Raw genomic sequence first — 13,011 nt, 5'->3', positions numbered from 1 at the left:
GAGGATAAACCACACCCTGGCATCACGAACAGAAGAGGTTAATGTCATCTGCCCTCACCACAAATACATATGTATTATGTACATGATGTGATATTATTGGGAATAAACCTTTGCATATTAGTATTAAAACAGATTTACTAGTAAAGACCACCAAACTCTGTCTTGTTGCCCACCCACATTGTAGAGAAAACTGGAGAAGAAGTGAATTCGGGTTTGATTAGAGAAGAGAAGGACATGTGAAGCCAATGGGAAGCCACATCATATATCAGTAATTCCATGGAGTTTTTTGATCCTCTCTCTTGGAACAATAATGGTAAAAATGAGCAATTACCTCACATCAAAGAGGAGGCGCTCAGGTAGTTACTCCTGGCAGACGTCTCTGCTCAGTAAAGAGATCATTGTTGTTCGGCCCATTGGCTGAATAGGGTTTCACAGCTTTAGACATTTTTGGATGATCTAAACAGCAATTTTCCAGGGCAGATGAAAACGAACATATTAGATTGGATTTTATTAATTTCCTGCATTGTCTTTCCCATTGACTAATAATGGAATTCGCTTCTTTTTATAATATTTTCATCTCAATAACTATAAACCTAACGGTGACTTCACATCTTCAGACTGTGAGACGTTTATTCCATGTATGTAAAAATAATAATTATAGAAATAAGTCGCAAATAAAAAGATCTTAAAATGCCTGGAGAGAAAAAACTAGGACTGCTTGGTCAGGACGCGCCAATGTTCTCTAAAACTCAAGTGCGGACAAAGACACCAGGTCAACCGAGCGTTTATGGCGCCAACTTCACCAACCTACGAGTGTCCAGGATCTACAGGCCCGGCTGTATCATCTGTGGGGAAAGGTGCCACAGGATACAACATGGAACTTGTGTCCCTCCATGAAACTCAGCCGTATTACTTCTATCCAGACTAGAGGCCCCCAACAGGGTACTGGAACCTCCATGTATCCCAACTGTATCTCATCCTGTATCCAGGCTAGAGGCCCCCAACAAGGTACTAGAGCCTCCATGTATCCCAACTGTATCTCCTCTTGTATCCAGGCTAGAGGCCCCAAACAGGGTACTAAAACCTCCATGTATCCCAACTGTATCTCATCTTCTATCCAGGCTAGAGGCGCCCAACATGTTACTAGAACCTCCATGTATCCCAACTGTATCTCATCCTGTATCCAGGCTAGAGGAGCCCAACAGGGTACTAGAGCCTCCATGTATCCCAACTGTATCTCATCCTGTATCCAGACTAGAGGTGCCAAACATGTTACTAGAGCCTCCATGTATCCCAACTGTATCTCATCCTGTATCCAGACTAGAGGCCCCCAACAGGGTACTAAAACCTCCATATATCCCAACTGTATCTCATCTTCTATCCAGGCTAGAGGCGCCAAACATGTTACTAGAGCCTCCATGTATCCCAACTGTATCTCATCTTGTATCCAGGATAGAGGCCCCCAACATGTTACTAGAACCTCAGTGTATCCCAACTGTATCTCATCTTGTATCCAGGCTAGAGGCGCCCAACATGTTACTAGACCCTCCATGTATCCCAACTGTATCTCATCTAGTATCCAGGCTAGAGGTGCCGAACATGTTACTAGAGCCTCCATGTTATTAGAACCTCCATGTATCCCAACCATATCTCATCTTGTATCCAGACTAGAGGCGCCCAACAAGGTCCTAGAGCCTCCATGTATCCCAACCGTATCTCATCCTGTATCCAGACTAGAGGTGCCAAACATGTTACTAGAGCCTCCATGTATCCCAACTGTATCTCATCCTGTATCCAGACTAGAGGCCCCCAACAGGGTACTAAAACCTCCATATATCCCAACTGTATCTCATCTTCTATCCAGGCTAGAGGCGCCAAACATTGTACTAGAACCTCCATGTACCCCAACTGTATCTCATCTTGTATCCAGGCTAGAGGTGCTCAACATGTTACTAGAACCTCAGTGTATCCCAACTGTATCTCATCTTGTATCCAGGCTAGAGGCGCCCAACATGTTACTAGACCCTCCATGTATCCCAACTGTATCTCATCTAGTATTCAGGCTAGAGGTGCCGAACATGTTACTAGAGCCTCCATGTTATTAGAACCTCCATGTATCCCAACCGTATCTCATCTTGTATCCAGACTAGAGGCGCCCAACAAGGTCCTAGAGCCTCCATGTATCCCAACCGTATCTCATCTTGTATTTCTGTAAAAACCTCTTGCACAGGGCCCCTCCACAATATGGCGCACTGGACTGTTAGTCACTGACCTCCATGTACTGGTTGAAGAGCCGCAGCAGGTGGTCGGTGACATTAAACACGTTTCTCCAGTCAAAATTTGCCGCTCCCTCCGGCCGTTCGTCCGGATTCCCGTTGTACAGGAAGTTTATGACGTCATCAGCAGAAAGTCCGTCGTCTCCAAGTTGCCGGTTGAGGAAATCCTTCACCGTTGGGTTTTTTATGGTGTCCTGTAAAGTGACAGTGACGGGAATTGTGCAACATGTCACCCACTGGGAACAATTTAGGCTACAACGTGTGTCCTGACTAATGCTGTGTGGCCCTATTGGCCCCAAAACCAACGGGTGAGCTGTGATAATAAAGTGATGGCCACTATGGGGCAGTGTAGTCTGCATAGTCTGTGACCAGTGTATTCAGGATCAAAGTGGCTGCGACCCTGACTTATTGTCTTCTGTGGTGGAGTGTGCATGCTCTGCGCCCTGTGCAGATGAAATAGTGCAGGGAAGGACTTGTGCTGTATCCATCACTAAAGGACTTCTATGGGAGATGTTTGTGGGCATGCTCTGTAAACTGTCCAGAGAGAGGGAAGAGCCGAGCTGTAACACTTAAATGATTACTATGAAACAGTCGGCATGTAGTCGGCATGGTCTGTGACCTGTACAGCAATGTGTAGTTTGCAACAGCAAAAAAGTGGCATAGGGAGAGGGAGGAGCGGTGTGATCTGTAACCTGTGCAGAGGGGCCGACAAGGACACCAACACCTACTATATTACCTGTCAGTGTAATCATGATGATGAGGAGGAGGAGACTGCTGAGAAGTGATCTCTACAGAACAGGAGGTGTCAGTCTATAGTGAATTGTGGATCCTGTGTTATCTATATATAGGTGTTACCTGTCAGTGTAATCCTGTCTGTGATGATGAGGAGGAGACTGCTGAGAAGTGATCTCTACAGAACAGGAGGAATCAGTCTATAGTGAATGGTGGATCCTGTGTTATCTATATATAGGTGTTACCTGTCAGTATAATCCTGTCTGTGATGATGAGGAGGAGACTGCTGAGAAGTGATCTCTACAGAACAGGTGTCAGTCTATAGTGAATGGTGGATCCTGTGTTATCTATATATATAGGTGTTACCTGTCAGTATAATCCTGTATGTGATGAGGAGGAGGAGACTGCGGAGAAGTGATCTCTACAGAACAGGAGGGGTCAGTCTATAGTGAATGTGGATCCTGTGTTATCTATATATAGATGTTGTAATCCTGTCTGTGATGATGAGGAGGAGACTGCGGAGAAGTGATCTCTTCAGAACAGGAGATATCAGTCTATAGTGAATGGCGGATCCTGTGTTATCTATATATAGGTGTTACCTGTTAGTGTAATCCTGTCTGTGATGATGAGGAGGAGACTTCTGAGAAGTGATCTCTACAGAACAGGAGGTGTCAGTCTATAGTGAATGGTGGATCCTGTGTTATCTATATATAGGTGTTACCTGTCAGTGTAATCCTGTCTGTGATGATGGAGACTGCTGAGAAGTGATCTCTACAGAACAGAAGGTGTCAGAATGGCGGATCCTGTGTTATCTATATATAGGTGTTACCTGTCAGTGTAATCCTGTCTGTGATGAGGAGGAGACTGCTGAGAAGTGATCTCTACAGAACAGGAGGGGTCAGTCTACAGTGAATGGTGGATCCTGTGTTATCTATATATAGGTGTTACCTGTCAGTATAATCCTGTCTGTGATGATGAGGAGGAGACTGCTGTGAAGTGATCTCTACAGAACAGGAGGTGTCAGTCTATAGTGAATGGTGGATCCTGTGTTATCTATATATAGGTGTTACCTGTCAGTATAATCCTGTCTGTGATGATGAGGAGGAGACTGCTGTGAAGTGATCTCTACAGAACAGGAGGTGTCAGTCTATAGTGAATGGTGGATCCTGTGTTATCTATATATAGGTGCTACCCGTCAGTGTAATCCTGTCTGTGATGATAAGGAGGAGACTGCTGAGAAGTGATCTCTACAGAACAGGAGGTGTCAGTCTATAGTGAATGGTGGATCCTGTGTTATCTATATATAGGTCTTACCTGTCAGTGTAATCCTGTCTGTGATGATGAGGAGACTGCTGAGAAGTGATCTCTACAGAACAGGAGGTGTCAGTCTATAGTGAATGGTGGATCCTGTGTTATCTATATATTTAGGTGTTACCTGTCAGTGTAATCCTGTCTGTGATGATGAGGAGGAGACTGCGGAGAAGTGATCTCTACAGAACAGGAGGTGTCAGTCTATAGTGAATGGTGGATCCTGTGTTATCTATATATAGGTGTTACCTGTCAGTGTAATCCTGTCTGTGATGAGGAGGAGACTGCGGAGAAGTGATCTCTACAGAACAGGAGGTGTCAGTCTATAGTGAATGGTGGATCCTGTGTTATCTATATATAGGTGTTACCTGTCAGTGTAATCCTGTCTGTGATGAGGAGGAGACTGCGGAGAAGTGATCTCTACAGAACAGGAGGGGTCAGTCTATAGTGAATGCTTTCTTCCATTAATAGCTCCACCTCTATTCTCAGGTAGTGTGTGGTATTACACCTCGACTCCATCCACCTCAATATAGCTAAGCTACAATACCGCACACAACCTGATGACAGGAGAGGCGCTGTTTGTGGAAGAAAGCCCCCCTGTTTTTCTAATTCACGGATAACCTCTTTATTATATCCTAATATGAACCTCAGCCGCCCCCAGCACATGTATGAGCGCAGCGTTACACCCACCCGGATGATGTTCATCTGCACGCTGCTCTGCATGAAGTGCCACACCTGAGGACCCACTTCTTCCCAGGCTTTGCCCATTTGCCTCAAGCGCTCGAGCTGCCGAAAGGTGACATTCGCCTGAAAGACAAGACGGCCGGATTTCTGCATATCTTAGATTTAATTAACCTGATTATACTAATTCCGATACTGTTGAATAATTCACCGCGTTGGCGGAAAATCACATAGAGAAGCGTCTGACGGCGGAATCCAAGTCACCTTCTCCTGATTTCCAATATTGAGGCCCATTCACACTCTGGAGCAGTGTTTCCCAACCAGGGTGCCTATAGCTGTTGTACAACTGAAGGCTGTCCCGGCATGCTGGGAGTTGTAGTTTTGCAACAGCTGAACAGTTACAGGTTGCAAGTCACTGCTATAAGGCAGTGTTTCCTAACCAGGGTGCCTCCAGCTGTTGCAAAACTACAACTCCCAGCATGCCCGGACAGCCTTCAGTTGTCCAGGCATGCTGGGAGTTTTAGTTTTGCAACAGCTGGAGGCACAGTGGTTGTAGTTTTGCAACAGCTTGACAGGTTGCAGGTCAGTGCTATACGGTAGTGTTTCCCAACCAATGTGCCTCCAGCTGTTGCAAAACTACAACACCCAGCATGCCCGGACAGGCTTCAGATGTCCGGGTATTCTGGGAGTTGTAGTTTTGCAACAGCTGGAGGCAGCAGGACAGTTACAGGTTGCAAGTCAGTGCTATAAGGTAGGGTGCCTCAAGCTGTTGCAAAACTACAACTTCCAGCATGCCCGGACAGCCGACGGCTGTCCGGGCATGCTGGAAGTTGTAGTTTTGCAACAACTGAACAGTTACAGCTTGCAGGTCAGTGCTATAAGGCAGTGTTTCCCAACCAATGTGCCTCCAGCTGTTGCAAAACTACAACTCCCAGCATGCCTGGAAAGCCTGGGACTTCCAGGTCATCTCCTGATCACGTTACTTTAAGGCTGCGGAGATGGAGATTGTCTGTATCGGGACGTTTCAATTGAACTATAAGAAACATGTAACAAGTTTAAAGGGGTACTCTGGTGGAAAACATATATATTTTTTTTTAATCAACCGGTGCCAGAAAGATAAACAGATTTGTAAATGACTTCTATAAAAAAAATCTTTACCCTTCCAGTACTTTTTAGCAGCTGTATGCTACAGAGCAAATTATTTTCTTTTTGAATATATTTTTTGTCTTGTCCACAGTGCTCTCTGCTGACACCTCTGTCCATGTCAGGAACTGTCCGGAGCAGCATAGGTTTGCAATGGGGATTTTCTCCTGCTCTGGACAGTTCCTGACATGGGCAAAGGTGTCAGCAGAGAGCACTGTGGACAAGACAAAAAAAATCTAAAATCTAAAAGAAAAGAATTTCCTCTGTAGCATACAGCTGCTAAAAAGTACTGAAAGGGAAAAGATTTTTTAATAGAAGTAATTTACAAATCTGTTTAACTTTCTGGCACCAGTTGATTTAAAAAAAGAAAAATAATAATTCCACCGGAGTTCCCTTTTAAACAGATTTGTAAATTACTTTAAAAAAAATCTTAATCCTTCCAGTATTTATCAGCTGCTGTATACTACAGAGGAAGTTGTGTATTTCTTTCCAGTCTGACCACAGTGCTCTCTGCTGACACCTCTGTCCATGTCAGGAACTGTCCAGAGTACAAGTAAAACACTGCTTTAGAATTTCACAAAAATTCCCATTTCAATTCCCATTGAAGTCAATCGGAGCCTCCCTTGCTTTTTCTGTAGTGTGAACGAGCCCTTAGAATGGATTCCCGCGTGGCAGATCTTGTTGCTAACATGGTGCAAAATGTGCGTAATGTCCGCACGGAAAACACGTGCGGACATTCCGCACACTTGAAGAATCCAACGGGCGCTAGAACCACTCGGAAATGCAACATCTTCATAGACCCCAATGTATTTCAGAACGAAATCCGTAGAAACAATGACGGCGTTTAATGTCTCTGCAGACGCCAGAATCGGGATTTTGCAGCAGAAACATCTCCCGCGGAAATACCGCCATGTGCACAATGCAGCAGAGTCCCATTAAAATCAATAGGACTGCAGTGGAATGTCTGTACGGAATATTCCGGTGGAATTCTGCACGGACATTCCGCCGTGTGATCAAAGCCTAAGCTGAATGGATATGGGGAATTCCGCCAGAATTGCTGCAGAACTTCTGTGTTCTCTGGGCAAAGAAATCAGACGAAATTCAAGAACCATTGACTTCAATAGGATTACGCAAAATATAAGACTGGTCTTATATTTTTGCGGAATATGGAAAGCGGAAGTTCCGCAGTGGACTGCCTGCCACGGAAATTCTGCTGTCTTAAAGGGGTACTCCGTTGCTCATCGTTTGAAACAAAATGTTCCGAATGCTTAGAGCTGGCGCCGAGAGCTTGTGACGTAATAGCCCAGCCCCCTCATGATGTCATGCCCCGCCCCATCAATGCAAGTCTATGGGAGGGGGCGTGACAGCTGTCACGCCCCCTCCCATAGACTTGCATTGAAAGGGCGGGGCATGACATCATGAGAGGGCGGGGCTATGATGTCACGAGCTCCCAGCGGAGTACCCCTTTAATGGGATTGTCTTAATGGCAATTCCATTAAGATCAATGGGCAGTAAATTTCAGCATAATTTCCGGAGGAATATTCCACCGAATTACCCATGAAAATTCCGCCGTGTGATCATAGCCTGACTGGGATGGTTTCAGGAAGAAGAATATGTTTTCTGCAAATTCCATTCAAAAGAACGGGACAAATACTGAAATTTCTACGTTAAATCTGCCGCATGTGAATCCGCTCGTAGAGGTTGGAATATGAAACCCGTAAACAGACAATACTGTGAACTACACAAGGACGCCTTACGTTCTTCAGAATGTCGCGGATTGCTGGGGCATCAGGAGTATAAAGGATTTTCCCCATGAGTAAAGGCTTCATTGCGCTCCATGCGATCTTTGTCGCAGGATTGGACTCCAGACCTTGCATCAGGGCGTTACAGAACGGCGCTGCGGATTTAAACATCAGACATAATAATAAATCAGTTACTAGGACGCCAAATATACCGTATAACGCATTGGTGGTCATGTGACATTTAGTTATTTTGTAGTGACCTAAACCCCATTAAATATAAAAGCTGCGCGAGGCTCGGTTTCCATACAGGTTTTTTCTGGCATTTTTTTGGGAAAACGACCTCTGCAGTGTTTGCGCCAAAGCCAAAAATTTATTCAGAAGGAACGAGAAATATAAAAGAAAGACTTATATCTCTCCTTCCTTCTGGATCCAAACTGCAGGGGCAAACTGGAGGAGGAGGACAGAGGAGTCTGGAGGAGGAGGACAGAGGAGTCTGGAGGAGGAGGACAGAGGAGTCTGGAGGAGGAGAGAAGGGTCTGGAGGAGGACAGAGGAGTCTGGAGGAGGAGGACAGAGGAGTCTGGAGGAGGAGGACAGAGGAGTCTGGAGGAGGAGGACAGAGGGGTCTGGAGGAGGAGGACAGAGGGGTCTGGAGAAGGAGGACAGAGGGGTCTGGAGGAGGAGGACAGAGGGGTCTGGAGGAGGAGGACAGAGGGGTCTGGAGGAGGAGGACAGAGAAGTCTGGAGGAGGACAGAGGAGTCTGGAGGAGGACAGAGGAGTCTGGAGGAGGAGGACAGAGGAGTCTGGAGGAGAAGGGCAGAGGGGTCTGGAGGAGGACAGAGGAGTCTGGAGGAGGAGGACAGAGGAGTCTGGAGGAGGAGGACAGAGGAGTCTGGAGGAGAAGGGCAGAGGGGTCTGGAGGAGGACAGAGGAGTCTGGAGGAGGAGAGAAGGGTCTGAAGGAGGACAGAGGGGTCTGGAGGAGGACAGAGGAGTCTGGAGGAGGAGGACAGAGGGGTCTGGAGAAGGACAGAGGAGTCTGGAGGAGGACAGAGGAGTCTGGAGGAAGAGGAGGACAGAGGAGTGTGGAGGAGGAGAGAGGAGTTTGGAGGAGGAGGACAGAGGAGACTGGAGGAGGACAGAGGAGTGTGGAGGAGGAGAACAGAGGGGTCTGGAGGAGGAGGACAGAGGGGTCTGGAGGAGGAGGACAGAGGGGTCTGGAGGAGGAGGACAGGGGAGTCTGGAGGAGGAGGACAGAGGAGTCTGGAGGAGGAGTACAGAGGGGTCTGGAGGGGGAGAGGACAGAGGAGTCTGGAGGAGGAGGATAGAGGGATCTGGAGGAGGAGGACAGAGGAGTCTGGAGGAGGAGGACAGAGGAGTCTGGAGGAGGAGGAGGACAGAGGGGTCTGGAGGAGAAGGACAAAGGAGACTGGAGGAGGAGGAGGACAGAGCAGTCTGGAGGAGAAGGACAGAGGAGTCTGGAGGAGGAGGACAGAGGAGTCTGGAGGAGGATGAGGACAGAGGAGTCCGGAAGATGAGGACAGAGGAGTCTGGAGGAGGAGGAGGACAGAGAGGTCTGGAGGAGAAGGACAGAGGAGACTGGAGGAGGAGGACAGAGGAGACTGGAGGAGGAGGACAGAGGGGTCTGGAGGAGGAGGACAGAGGGGTCCGGAGGAGAAGGACAGAGGAGACTGGAGGAGGAGGACAGAGGGGTCTGGAGGAGGAGGACAGAGGGGTCCGGAGGAGAAGGACAGAGGAGACTGGAGGAGGAGAACAGCGGTTTGTGGTAGTGGGTTTCTCCCTCTATCCATTAAGAACACATCCACACTTGATTAAAGGGGTACTCCGGTGGAAAACTTTTTTATTTTAAATCAACTGGTGCCAGAAAGTTAAACAGATTTGTAGATTACTTCTATTAAAAAAATCTTAATCCTTCCAGTACTTATTAGCTGCTGAATACTACAGAGGAAATTCTTTTCTTTTTGGAACACAGAGCTCTCTGCTAACATCACGACCACAGTGCTCTCTGCTGACATCTCTGTCCATTTTAGGAACTGTCCAGAGCAGCATATGTTTGCTATGGAGATTTTCTCCTACTCTGGACAGTTCCTAAAATGGACAGAGATGTCAGCAGAGAGCACTGTGGTCGTGATGTCAGCAGAGAGCTCTGTGTTCCAAAAAGAAAATAATTTCTTCTGTAGTATTCAGCAGCTAATAAGTACAGGAAGGATTAAGATTTTTTAATAGAAGTAATTTACAAATCTGTTTAACTTTCTGGCACCAGTTGATTTAAAAAAAAAAAAAGTTTTCCACAGGAGTACCCCTTTAAGCTGAGTGTGCATGTGTATGGGGGTATTGGAAACAACAGCTGTTGTGTATGACAAGTTTAAGGTGCAGTTCACACATTTCAGATGTAGATTGTTTTGGCTTCTTCTGCTATAATGAATATTCAGGATGGGAGCACTGACCCGCTATGTGGCGGGCATGTGTGGGTGTTGGGTACATACGCCATTGATCGGTGTGGGCACCTACTGGTTGTCTTGTCGTATGAGTAATAGGATTCCTTCTTGGTGGAGTTGACTCCGAGGAAAACCTTGTAGTTATTGTCTTCATACCAATTGAAGGAGAAAACTCTAGAACCTCCGCCCTCCGGATAACCACAGAAGAGGTCCGACAGAGACGTCATGAGCTGCGAGAAGGTGGTCGGCCCCCCCTCCTGGACGATAGGACGCAGGACCCACAGAAGGTCCTGGATACTCTGCTTCTGGGCCAACTACAAGGAGAAAACCAAAGTCCACATGTGAAGAGGTAGAGAAACAACTGAATCGTTACATCAATACAGAACAATAATAGGCAAGGTAGAGGAAATGTTACCCTCCGAACCTACTATCACCCCATCACCTGAACTACCCTCCCCCAGATCAAGACTAAGGACAGGTAAGTACGTGCTGGTTTGTATTGCAAAGTGTAACAGAGGACACAACTATTAGTTATGAAAACCACAAACCCATAAAATAGTCATAAAATACCAATAACTCCCCACATACCTCTCTGAGAGAGTCCGTCAGATTAGAAATGACTCTTCCCCAGAATCTGAGGTCAACCCCACGGGAACGGCTGTCGAGGATAGTCGGAAGCTGCGGAGACAATAAATAAAGAAAACATATAACAATCATATAGATTTATTATTTTTATTATTATTAATAATAATAATAATAATAAAATAATAATATCAATAATATTACGAATTATTATTGTTATAAATTATTGTCAATTATTATTATAACAAATAAGGAATCGAGAGCATAAACAATCAAGACAATAAATCAGTAAAATAAGAAAAGTTTAGTATCCAGAGGTAACAATCCATCCGTCTCTTTTTTATTTACCTCCATCTGTATTTAAAGGGAAAGTATCTCTCAGGATTTATTTGTCTGATTAGCACCAGATACTAAAATATGTTTTTTTTTTCCTAATTTGTTTTATTTTCTGAATACGGTAATTTTTTTAAATGAATTTTTAGTACATTATTATAGGCGCAGCCCTCTTGCCTGAGTTGCTTTTAACAGCATTCAGTGAGATGCTTTACGGCAGGATTCATGGTCAGGATCCCATCTCCCTCCAGCTCTGCCATAGGTCTACTTCTCAATCTCTGCAGTAATGCAATCAGGTGCTTTACTGTCAGACTGCGGAGATTGCCGCCGGACCAAAGTCATGGTAAAGTATGAGTTAACTGTCTAGCAGGCAGGGGAAGAGAATAGTTAGTGAGGTGGCAGAAAGACGGGCGGGTAAGGGAGAGAGAATTTATTGTGGGTTGAGAGAAGAATGGGGTTGGGGTGGGGAGAAGACGAAGGGGGAGAGAAGAAATCAGTGCGGTGGCAGGGGGACGTGGAGGAAGGGAGAGAAGATTTATTGCGGGCTGACAGAAGAATGAGGGGGGAGAGAAGACATCAGTGTGGGGGGCAGAGGGAGGGCATGGCAGCACTACTGCAGTTAGAAGTGCTGCCGGACCAAAGTCATGGTAAAGTATGATTTAACTGTCTAGCAGGCAGGGCAGAGAATAGTTAGTGCGGGGACAGGGAGACAGGGCAGGGAAGGGAGAGAAGATTTATTGCGGGCTGAGAGAAGAATGAGGTGGGAGAGAAGACATCAGTGTGGGGGGCAGGGGGAGGGCATGGCAGCACTACTGCAGTTAGAAGTGCTGCCGGACCAAAGTCATGGTAAAGTATGATTTAACTGTCTAGCAGGCAGGGCAGAGAATAGTTAGTGCGGGGACAGGGAGACAGGGCAGGGAAGGGAGAGAAGATTTATTGCGGGCTGAGAGAAGAATGAGGGGGGAGAGAAGACATCAGTGTGGGGGGCAGGGGGAGGGCATGGCAGCACTACTGCAGTTAGAAGTGCTGCCGGACCAAAGTCATTGTAAAGTATGATTTAACTGTCTAGCAGGCAGGGCAGAGAATAGTTAGTGCGGGGACAGGGAGATGGGGCAGGGAAGGGAGAGATTTATTGGTGGCTGAGAGAAGAATGATGGGGGGAGAGAAGACATCAGTGTGGGGGGCAGAGGGAGGGCATGGCAGCACTACTGCAGTTAGAAGTGCTGCCGGACCAAAGTCACAGTAAAGTATGATTTAACTGTCTAGCAGGCAGGGCAGAGAATAGTTAGTGCGGTGGCAGGGAGACAGGGCAGGGAAGGGAGAGATTTATTGCTGGCTTAGAGAAGAATGAGGGGGGAGAGAAGACATCAGTGTGGGGGGCAGGGGGAGGGCATGGCAGCACTACTGCAGTTAGAAGTGCTGCCGGACCAAAGTCATTGTAAAGTATGATTTAACTGTCTAGCAGGCAGGGCAGAGAATAGTTAGTGCGGGGACAGGGAGATGGGGCAGGGAAGGGAGAGATTTATTGGGGGCTGAGAGAAGAATGATGGGGGAGAGAAGACATCAGTGTGGGGGGCAGAGGGAGGGCATGGCAGCACTACTGCAGTTAGAAGTGCTGCCGGACCAAAGTCACAGTAAAGTATGATTTAACTGTCTAGCAGGCAGGGCAGAGAATAGTTAGTGCGGTGGCAGGGAGACAGGGCAGGGAAGGGAGAGATTTATTGCTGGCTTAGAGAAGAATGAGGGGGGAGAGAAG

At 46.7% G+C, this 13,011-nt stretch overlaps 1 protein-coding gene across 5 annotated transcripts in view; it reads right to left on the bottom strand.

Annotated features, from left to right (window-relative positions):
- Positions 1-13,011, bottom strand: part of ABCA4 (ATP binding cassette subfamily A member 4) — a 319,079-nt gene that overhangs the window by 215,852 nt on the left and 90,216 nt on the right. For all 5 annotated transcript variants that reach the window (XM_056523119.1, XM_056523115.1, XM_056523117.1 and 2 more), the window contains 5 exons: positions 10,929-11,018; positions 10,414-10,654; positions 7,898-8,037; positions 5,007-5,123; positions 2,273-2,470 (listed from right to left, as the gene is read on the bottom strand). In XM_056523119.1, the coding sequence (XP_056379094.1) occupies positions 2,273-2,470; positions 5,007-5,123; positions 7,898-8,037; positions 10,414-10,654; positions 10,929-11,018 (786 nt within the window). The remainder of the gene's footprint in view (positions 1-2,272; positions 2,471-5,006; positions 5,124-7,897; positions 8,038-10,413; positions 10,655-10,928; positions 11,019-13,011) is intronic.

Source organism: Hyla sarda, chromosome 6, assembly GCF_029499605.1.
Source record: "Hyla sarda isolate aHylSar1 chromosome 6, aHylSar1.hap1, whole genome shotgun sequence".
Taxonomy (NCBI): Eukaryota; Metazoa; Chordata; class Amphibia; order Anura; family Hylidae; genus Hyla; species Hyla sarda.
Note: the sequence above shows the minus strand (reverse complement) of the source record. Positions and strands in the feature narration are given on the sequence as shown.